Source organism: Oryzias melastigma, linkage group LG9 (assembly GCF_002922805.2).
Source record: "Oryzias melastigma strain HK-1 linkage group LG9, ASM292280v2, whole genome shotgun sequence".
NCBI lineage: Eukaryota > Metazoa > Chordata > Actinopteri > Beloniformes > Adrianichthyidae > Oryzias > Oryzias melastigma.
The window spans coordinates 27,460,041-27,471,303 of record NC_050520.1 but is presented as its reverse complement, the minus strand read 5'-3'; the positions used below and the strand labels follow the sequence as shown (position 1 = coordinate 27,471,303).

Genomic DNA, 11,263 nt, shown 5'->3' with positions numbered 1-11,263 from the left:
ACGTGCTGGCATTTTAGGACATTATGTCATATACTGGGGTTTTTTGGGGTCATTTTAAGTTAAGCTAGTGTTTAAGCAACGTGTTAGCTTTTTAGTTAATTTGGCATCTACTCAGGTTTTTTTGGCTAATTTTGAATTAAGCAGATATATCAGAAACATGTTAGCTTTTTGGCCAATTTGGCATCTATTGGTGATTTTGAGCTAATTAAGAGTAAGGCTAATACTTTTTTTTTTTAAAGCTCTTTTTTTGGCTAATTTGGGATCTACTGAGGTTTTGGGCTAATCCTGAGTTCATACCTTCTACGAATTTTTTAATTTTTGCTATTTTTTTTTTAATTTTTTAAGAAATTCTACAAATTCTTTTTGCAATTTTGCAACTTTAAGTCCTTTAGAAACTTTAGCAATCTGCAAATAGCTTTCGCATTTCATCAAATCCCTTCAGCAATTACAGTAAACTTTTTCAGCATATTCAGCAACCACATTCAGCAAAAAGCATTCACACTAGCATTATTGCAGGTAATGCAACTTTTCTAGCTACTAACATTGTAATAGCAACAATGTGTAAAATGCAATAAAAGCCATGTTATTCTTATGTATATTCAACAATAATCCAACAAAGTTTTAAAATACACAAAATTTTAAATTCCACATTATGTAGTTCCTATGTCAATGCAACACCATTCAAGACATGGGCATCATTTCCTGTCATGACAACTGATTGAACTAGAATCATTATTACTATTGTTTTTAATCTTGATTGGTTTGAGTTTGTCTCCAACGCCCCACAGCAGGGGAGGCAAACAGGAGTCTGGCAGCTTGAGGGATTGAGCCCACTCCTGACTCATAAACTATATGTAGAGTTGCTGGAAATCTCCATTTTTCACTTATACCATTTTCAAAAATGGAAAGCTCAGGAACATTGGTATGCCTTACATGTCAGCAGACATCAGGATTAGAAGCGAGATTCATCAAAGCTATGTAAATTTGCGCCGCATGTGTTCCCCTCGTCTCTTGTTTTGGCCGTGGCACCCAGCTAATGGATTCCTCAGAGCGGCACCCACTTAAGTGGCACTATTTCAGATCTGTCGACAAGCCGGGAAGCCGTTACCTCGCGTTGCCATACAGCTGCCGCGGCAGAAGTCAGTCTCATCTGTCACCGAGCATCAGCTCGGCGCTCAGCCGCGGCTGACCAGACCAGACCAGCCGAGTGGAACCTTCCCTGACAACAGCACATGATAAATATGTCACAACCTGGAATGGGAGCCATATGCATTCAAATCACACAGAAATGACGCCTGCGCTCCATGGAGGCTGCCATGTGGCTTAGAGGGGAGGCAGAGCTGGAACTGCAATGCATGATGATAGTCTATCATGCCACAGAGATGGATATATTAAAATTCTGTGCATACTATTGTCCGAAAAAAAGGAAAAAAACAATTTTTTTATAATATGCTGGATGAATAACTTAAAAATCAGCCTCCAGAAGCAAATTACAATCAGCATTTGTTTACTGATTTGGTGCAATACTTATTTTTGTCTTACGTGTTGCATTTTCTAATGAGAAAAAGACTAAAAACGAAATAATCATAATAAAAAAAAAAAACACTGCAAATGCTTTTATAATGGATCAAAAGATGATCAGAGAGGGACTTAAAAAAATGTTGTTTAGAAAACCTTTACAGTCGGAGCGCCTCTGTGCTTGTCTTCCAGGTGAGGAATGGAAAGGCCAGCGGATACTGCCTGGACCAAGGCTCAGAGGACGATGACAAAGCCATTCTCTATCCCTGTCACGGCATGTCCTCGCAGGTCAGATCAAGTTCAGCCGACATCCATCCCTGCACTGCTGCCACCCTTTAGCAGCTTATTGTGCAATAAGATAATCAATGCCTGACTATATTATCTTAAATCCTTTTTTTTAATACCTCTGTTTTGTATATAAGTGCAGCTTTCAGAAAAAACGTTTTACGTTTTTATTTTCCAAGAATTACAATTGGTTTGAATAGTAACTGGAGAAATTACGCAAGTGTTCATTTTAGAAAGGTTAAACCCAAATACAAGGTTTTCACTTTTTTATTTCTTTTTTGTGTGTGTTGAAGGACAAAGTTTACACAATAGTCACAGATGTCTCAAAATTCATCATGGTTGCTTTTCCCAAAGAGTTTGAAAGAATGTTATGTTCGTCAGATTTTTCAAGATTGTCTCTATGAATTTACATTTAAATCATTTTAAATTCTCTTTGGTTTTCGAAATTCCTAAAAGTTTTTTATGCAGACTTTACTCGCTTGTCATATAATCTATGCCTTCTTTGGCTGTAGGACAGCTTGAAAACAGTTTTATTAAGCAGCTCACTTGCAGGAGTTTGGCACACTTTGATCCACAGTCATCTGACTGCTTAGATCCAAGAGCGCAGAAGGATAAGAGTCAGGGATTCTTCATCATCACCATCTGTCTGAAATGCTGCTATTGGTGTAAAAATGCTGTTACAAATCGCCACTGCGCTTGTCTCCTCTTTCCTGGCTTTTGCATTGATTTTAAAACCGCTCACCTTTATGGTCCTAATATGCAGTTTCTGCTGAATAAATCTATTGATTCTGATGTCAAATCTCATTACTACTGAAATCTGAATAAAAAGTCCCAACAACAATCCCAGATTGCTTTTCCCCTTTCTGTTAAACAAAAAGGGAGACCAAATAAAGCTGAATGGCATTTATTGTCTATTGAGTGTGTAAGTCTGTATAATCGGAAGGTGAGCATGATTTTAAAGAAATGGAAGGATTGCAGAAATGAATGTGGTGAAGGGATGGCATTTGGCTGAGATGTCAGCCAGTGGAGGAGAGAGCTCCACATGTCTCCAACAGCTTTCATACCCTTTGGGGGGCTGGCCAGGTCAACTCAGCAGGTTTAAGCTCCGCCCATTGACTGTATATGAGAAGTGGACTTGGTGAGTGTGACGACACCCATAAAAAATGGCTACAACAAAATCAAGTCAATTCAGTTGCCGTTTTTTCACAATACGGACTCTGTCATGTTGGAACCAGACGATGTCAGTAGGCAGTGATTGTCATCAGTTCTATGGCCGTTAGTCCACATCGCTGCCACTTGAACGTGAGCTCAGAAGAATAAGTTTCAAATGCTCGATGTGAAACCACATCCTGATATGTAGGCGACTGAAATATCTACACTTGAACTACATAAAAAATATTGTAAAATAATTTGAAGTAGCAGAGCAAGAATGATGGTTCTAACAAATAGAATAACTAAGTAATAGCTGTTTGTTTCTCAATGGACATCTATGGGATTTTAGCTTCTTGGAGCCAGCAGCTACTGTCTTCTTGAAATGCAAGAAGAGCCAATGACTCAGGCCCCAGAAAACACACAAACACACACAGCAACACACACACACAGGAGGGGAGGTTGTAACCCTTGTGCTATCCTAGGCACGTTTACATTAAAAGTATCGCACGAGGGTTAAGCTACGTACACACCGCCCTCAGAAACATGCATTTGAGCAACCACTCCCAATGAAAAGTCTATCTAAATGTGTAAATGCATATTTTAGGCTTCTGTGTTCAAAACTCACGTTCACACGCCGCTACCTAAGTTTCTATCCATTTTTCTATGACCGTTTTCAGATTCTATTTACAAAATGAGCGGCCATTGAACATGTGTGGAAAGTTAATCCAGGTCGAATGTTGACTAGTAAGGGACTTAGATTTGGTAGTGACTTAACTCAAAGAATTGCCAACCATTTAAATATTGAGGAGTAAAAATTAATAATTGCTGTTTGTGCCATGGAATTATATGGCACTATGTCCTTCATTTTTGGGAATAGAGCTGCAAAAAGAAAAAGGTTGGAGCAAGATTTGCGAGATTTGGACCGCTTTGACATTTCACAACATGCCTCTTCCAACTGTAGGTGGCGTACAAGCGCTACTAAACAGTAAAAGAAAAAAAAAAAAAAAAAACAAGAAGAAGCCCCTCCTTGCTTGTCCAATGTGAACACCATATGCTAAAAGCATGTTAATTGATTGTTAGATTGATTGGTTTGTGTAAAGCATAGACTGTGAAAAATACAGGACAAAATACGCAAATATTTCAAACTCATTACAGAAATAATGAAATGGACTGATTAGAAAATATAAAACAACCAAAAATAAAACACACTTATGTCACAATCGGGTCATTAATTTTCGTAATTATTAACTAGTCAAGTAGAGATTGATTGATTGAAAGGGAGTTGGAAGAAACGAATTTATATAATCTCATCCCTTCTTAGTTAGCTCATTTCACACTTTTGCATAGTTATGCAATCCGGCTCTGATCAGATCAAATGCTAGTTTTTTTATTTCCAAAAGCAAAGTGAAGTGCTTGTTGATTATTGATTATTCTCATAAAACATTATTTCATGATTTCAGTAAACAGTTAAATCAATCACGCAACAGATATGTAATACTTATTATCAAAGAAGAACACACCTTTAGCGAGCTCTTGAACGTGCATCACATTCCTTGTTTGAACATAGTTCTCAAAGTATTCCAAATGAGCAATATTCAACCCAAACAATGTTCGCAATATTTGTAAAAACTGTATGTTTCTGGACTGACTGCATGTCAAACACTTCAAAAATGGGACCGAATACTTTTATTGAGGCATCTGATTTAAATATCTGCAAAGTGCATCCGTTTTACTCTGAATCAAAGAGAAACTTTTTAAATATTTCATTTCAGATAACTCATGAGCCAGCATTACTTCAAGACAGAGTTACAATGAAATGTACAAATGCTGCTTATAATGTTTGCCTTTGCAAAGAGACATTTTCACATGAACTTTGAAAAAAACTAACTCCAGCTTTAAAGTAGTGAAACATCTGAAGGTAATGAGTTTGGCACTATCTGCCTTGTTTTAATTAGTTGTTAGAGACTTATTTTAAATATATTAGCATATAAAAGGCAGACTGACTGAGATGTAAACAGGCATTAATATGGATTATACAGGGTTTGTCATCTGCTCAAACACAGTGAACACCTTGGTTTAATCTGCTTAGCACATTATAACCCTGGAGGAAACAACAACGCCGAACCAAATCCTGTCAAGAATTCTTAAGGAAACTGGAGCTGATTACAACCTTTAGAATGTAATAGGAAGACTCATAATGGCAGAACGATGAGTGACGAGCAAAAATGAGTTTAAAACAGGTTTATGTTCATGTACATTAGTCCAAGGAATGTATCTTAGCTTGAGGAAAAACCACTTCCTGTACGGCTCTAGTGAAATGACTCGCCTTATGAGTTTCCTGTTGAATTGTAGTTTTACAAAGCAAGAAAATTAGAAACAAATATACTTGTTTTTTTTGTATTTAGTTCAAAGTTTTGGCTAAAAAAAATACACTTAACAGTAACACCTATTTTCATCTTTGGGTATACAGTTTGTATGTATGAAAAGAAACCTATAAAGTCACAGGTGGACCAAATAAAAGTTAATTTGACCTTCAAATACATCCACTGCTACAAGATATTAGTGTTCTTTAAGAATGAGATGAGTAGCCCTGAAACATAAATACAGGCTGTCTATGATGTTGGTATTATAAATGGTAACAGCAAGCAGCACAGCAGACACATTTACCAGTTTCAGGCTCGAAGTGTCTTCTTATAGTCTGGCAGCTAAAGACAAAAAGGACTTGAGACTGTCTTTTAGAATAAGTGACTAAACTTAAGACAAGGTCGTTTTCCCTGACTGGGATGACACCAACTGATTCAAAGTCATTCAGGGACATGTGAGAAAATGTGATTTAAATGGATGAACCTGAAAGTCTCTCATTTTCTTTCATCTCTTTTGATTGATTTAAAGTTCTTTAGGACAAAAAGTGTAAACATGCGTCTTGATGGAAGCACCTTTAGAACTATAGATTTGGCATTGTTTTATAGATGGTTTTAGGGTGTATTCAGATTGGACACATTTGGTCCACTTAAAGTGAACCAGAGTTCATTTCTGTCGATAATCTGGAACAAAGTTTCAGTCTGAATATGCACAACAAACTCTGGTCCTGGACCAGGAACTGCTCTTTCCAGGGGGTCTTGGTTCCTTTCTAATCGGATTGAAGTTCAGTTAGATTTGAAATTCCTCAGTCTGGATACAAAGTGGTCCTAGAGCAAAATAGCTGAACCAAAACGGCCACCGTAACCGATAAGTGGACAATTGTGGAGCAACTATGCAACAGCAACTCATTAAAATGTGGTGCAGGCTCATGAAACAACTTTTTAACGTGATACACATTGCTTCTTACACGGTATTCTCAACAATTTACGTCACAAACACCTCGTAGCAGTAGCTTCCCCAGTAATTGTCATAAGAGTCAAAGTGGTCGTAATACAGACGTTCAAAATTGGTCAGCAAAATAAAAGTTTGAATAAATGAACAATTCTGGCAAACACAGAAGCGCCTCCATCTTTTTTTTGTTTTGGCCCGCCCTTGTAACTGCTGGCCAATGACTGAAGAGATATTTTGTCACATGGGTTTGTTTACAAGTTTTGTTCTGCAACAGAAATCTCCGGTAGACCCCAGTCTGAATACAGACCAAACGCAAAGTTTAGGACTCGATCCAGAACAAATTAAGCGGACCCAGTCCGGAACAAATCATTTTTCCAGTGAGAATTCACCCTCAGTATGGAAGCGTCTGTGACTCATAATTCAAAATTAAAGTCAACACTGAAAATGCAATTTTCTGAACTGCTTTTTCTTTTTCTTCTTCAACACCACTCATTCTGTAACTTAATTAAAATGATAAAGAAAAGGGTAATTGATATTTCATTTTCAAAAAGTTCTTTAGTAAATGTGTACCAAAATTAATTAGAAATATCAAATGTGAAAATTAAAATAATTTTCCATTACACAACTGCATTACTTCTCTCTTAATTAAAATGAAAAAGCCATTCTTCAAATAGCTTTTTCATTATTTTCTTCAACATCGCTCATTCTGTGACATAATTAAAGTGACAAAGCCAATGCAGATTGCTTTTTCGTTTTCACATCTCGCCACGCAAAAAGTGTCTCATAACTCAGTTTGAATCAGCAAGGGGCACACCACGATGACGTCAGTTCTCGCCCCTTATCTGCTTTGGTTTGTGCTGTAGGTAAACGATATGCCGTTCTCATCGACTCATCAGAAGCTCCATCAAAGCTATTTATTTTTTTGAAATGATGTGAAACGATGGTTCCCATTACAGCAAGCACAGCCGTGTGACCCTTTCATTCATTTTGTTCCAGCTCGCCCGATACTCTACAGATGGCCTGCTCCAGCTTGGACCCCTGGGGTCAACCACCTTTCTGCCCGACACAAAATGCCTCATTGACGATGGCAGAGGCCGAATGCCCAGTCTGAAAAAATGTGACGCCGTCTCAAGGGTTTCCCAAAGGCTTTGGGACTTCACGCAGGTTCGAAATCCTGTTCTCTGTAAATATGAGTGTCAATAGGAATAAATTGAGATACCAATATCTATTTTTTGTAACTATCAGGAACTGTTTGTATTTGATTTGTATTTGTTTTGAATGCAGAATGGACCAATAATCAACAGAGACACCGGCCGATGCTTGGAGGTGGAGATGTCTAAAGACGCCAACTTTGGCCTTCGTTTGGTGGTCCAGAGGTGTTCTGGTCAGAAGTGGCTGATCCGAAACTGGATTAAGCATCCAAGACACTGAAGAAGAAAACAATGAAACTTTGAGAAACATTTTTTGGCAACGTCGAGTAGCAGTTGGCTTTCAAAAATGTGAGGCGTTCGGGGACAAGCGGGGACTGATGGTGCTTCTGTAGCATGTGTGATATTTCACACTGCAGACCACACACAGCACACTTGGCTGCCCTCCGGCATCAGCGCTTTCCCAAGAATACGATCAATTCTTTTATTTCACCGAGCTGCGCTTTCACACGACCATAGGGTAAGCCGCACTCTCTGAAATAGCCTGTTTTTGACATTCTGTAAATCTATAGAGCACATCAACTTAGTGCAGCAAATAACATTTTTCTGTTATTTCTACGATAAAACTCTCCAATCTTTGGGCGTTGTTGGTTTCTACTGAACTTTTTTCTTTTTTTTCCGGATGGACAAATACCGATGCAGTGCCCCAGCAAGAGATGTAATGGGCTTTGAAAGGACTCGTCATTATTGAATCAAGAGGCATTTGACCTCCACTCACACAAGCCACTTCACTTCTTTGTTTCTTTGGGAGTGCTCACTGAGGACTAGAGCAACCATGTGCCTTTTTCTTTACGTCTTTATTTTCTTTTTTTTTTAAGCTTCATCTGACCAGGGAATGTCAGCCCGAAAGCATGTACAAAATTATTTGAAGTTTAAATTATAAAACTGTGTAAAAATAGTAATATATTGAAAAAAAAAGGTGGAACATTCATACCTGTCCTCTGTTAACAATTAGGAAATTAAAAGAATTTTTATGAGGAGTGTGTCTGCTTTTTGTCCTTCTTGTCAAAACTTCTGTTCTTGCAGGAATTACAAAGAAAAAGAAAGCTTTTGTTTACACGATTGCAGGATCATCTGCCATCAGCAGCAGCACAATTGCTCATCTTTTGTTGTATCTTCTCTTACAGACGAGTCATCAAGTTACTGGCCTCGTGTGCTGTGATTGTTCCAACCCTCCTGAACAAAAGATACAAAATGTTTTTCATTGATTTTGCTCACAAAGAACTTTTTTTTTTTTTTAACTCATTTCTTTTTCTTTTTCCCTTGGCTCTTTTTTTGTTTGTTTGTTTAAACCAGGAATCTGCAACCTGCGGCTCCAGAGCCATGTCTGGCTCGTCTATCCCTCCATCGTGGGTCTCTGGTTAAAGAAAAACACAAAGATTTTAATTTAAAACTAACTGTAAAGTAAAGAAGAAAAAAAGTAAAAGAACTTTTCACTCTGCGAGCCTTCAAAGCACAGTAGCCATAGTGGTTCAATAATCGAGAACTAAACATTTTGACAAATCCCAGTGTTTAAAGTGTGCTTCATGGTTTAAAAAAATACAGTTAATTAGCTCCGTTTTAATTTTAAATAGTTAGATTTGGGAATTTCTGGCTAAGAAGCACCACAAACATTTAATATATATATATATATATATATATATATATAAATATATATATATATATATATATATATATACTGTATGTAGGTATACCTCAACTATGAGAGACCAAACGAGAAAAAAATATCCAGAACATCACATTTTCTGATTTTTTAAAGAATTTATTTGCAAATTCTGGTGGAAAATACATATTTAGTCACCTACAAACCAAGCAAGATTTCTCTCTCACAGACCTGTAACTTCTTCTCCTCTCTCCTCCACTCGTTACCTGTATTAATGACACCTGTTTGACCTCGTTATCTTTATAAAAGACACCTGTCCACAACCTCAAACTGTTGAGGTTTACCTATGAAGAAAATGACAGGCCTCTCTTCACTTTTTAAGTGGGAAAACTTGGAGAATTGGTGTCTGACCAAATACTTTTTTGCCCCACTGTATGGTTAAGAGAATAAAATCCTATTTATTTCCAACACCACTAAATGTAGCCAAACATGTACTTTCAAACCGGTTCAGGATGATACTTCAAAAATGGGGGGGGGGGACTCGCCAATTTTTTTCTAGAAACATTTAAGTCTTAAAAAGCACCTTGACCGGTGAATGTCTTTAATGTGCCTATAGATACTTTATTTCCTACACTGCACTGGGATTTCACCCGTCGTCGTCCTTTTTCTTTTCAGGTGCATTCTACATATCCCTCTGATCCATCAAATGGCCAAATTATGATCATTTTCAGTGAAGTACAGACAAATTTTTGCTCACTTTGCCTTCTGCATTTTGACTGAACCTATATGTACAATTTGGGCATCTCACAGACTCACTCACTCTTTTACGAGCCCGCCTGCAATACTCTCGGTGTTACGACTGGGTCTAGACCACATGTGTCAAAGTCGAGGCCCGGGGGCCGGATCCAACCTGCCGGGTAATTTTGTCCGTGCCTCCATATCATTTAACTTTATTGTTTTGTTCTTAATGCCCTGATGTTATCTTGCGCTTATTTTTAACTTGTAAAATTTTGACAATATATATTTTTATGGAAAGTCAAATATTGAAAATTAAGTTTATTATTCTGGAATAATATTCCTGCCTGTTTTTTTCATAGTTATGTTAAAAAGTTAAATGTTTTAAAGTTTGAAAAATTTAATTTTAGTTTGTTAAATAAATGTTTATACTGTTCGACCCATGACCTAAGGATGTGCTTTGGAGTTTGGCCCCCTGGTTTAGACCGTAACAAATAAACAGGGAGACAAAACTGGTTTTAGCACTAGAATTACTTTAAAGTGCTTAAAGACTAGCAGGGAGACAAGACTTGAGAGCAGGGAAGTCGCAAAGAAGAAACAGCGCTGCAGTGAAGGCACCTGACAGGAAGTCCCAGAAGAAGCCCCTCTCTCAGGTCCTAAGGTGGAGCTTTTATCTGGAGAGGCCCAAAACACCTGCACCTCTGTAGAGGAAGTGGACATTGGGCAGGAAACAGAAAAACAGACAAAACGGCTAAGGGCCGTAATAGTTAACATCTACTACAGAACGGTTCTAACGAGAGTTTGTTTTGGTGTAGAGCTGCTGAAAGAGGCTGTGCTGCCAACTAGTGGTCGGGGGTTTAAGTGGAAAACCAAAGTAAGACACTGAACTACATGTTGTCTTATTTAAATATCATTTTGGCAGCCTTTTAAATCCATACAAGTATTGCCAAATGAAATATTGTGATATTTCACACATTTTTTTCTTCACCCCTATTACCTTACCTGTGTCCTACAAATATGGATTCTTACTCCTCATTTACAAAAACAACACAACGTTTTGATGTTGCGAAAATAAAGTTTTATTTTCTGCTGGACATTAATATGTCCAGTGTATAAAACCTTACAGAGATTTTCTTTTTCAATTAGCTAAACGAGGTACTCATCACGACTGACAGCAATGCGATTAAGTGTTCTTTAGACGTCTTATAGACGACCAAAATTTGTTCCACTCATGAACAACTTCTTTGCGTGACCAATCTTGCTCTCCAATATTTTTCCACAGAAGATGCACTGAACAGTTTAAGCTGTAATTGAAAGTAAAAAGTCTTTTTATAGAGGTTTAGGCATGCTTTCCAACCTGAACGTTCAGTTCCAAAGGCCCATATTAATTTGGTTTCCAGCTGGTTTACCATGAGAGATTGCCTCCACTTGCCACTGCGTCATGCTTCTT

General features: G+C 37.7%; 1 protein-coding gene across 1 annotated transcript in view; it reads left to right on the top strand.

Annotated features, from left to right (window-relative positions):
* The window catches only part of galnt9 (polypeptide N-acetylgalactosaminyltransferase 9), a 107,145-nt gene extending 98,690 nt beyond the window's left edge, over positions 1 to 8,455 (top strand). The window contains exons 9-11 of the mRNA XM_024275857.1: positions 1,711 to 1,806; positions 7,264 to 7,431; positions 7,552 to 8,455. Coding sequence (XP_024131625.1) covers positions 1,711 to 1,806; positions 7,264 to 7,431; positions 7,552 to 7,698 — 411 coding nt within the window. The 3' untranslated portion in view covers positions 7,699 to 8,455. The remainder of the gene's footprint in view (positions 1 to 1,710; positions 1,807 to 7,263; positions 7,432 to 7,551) is intronic.
* The last annotated feature ends 2,808 nt before the right edge of the window (positions 8,456 to 11,263 follow it).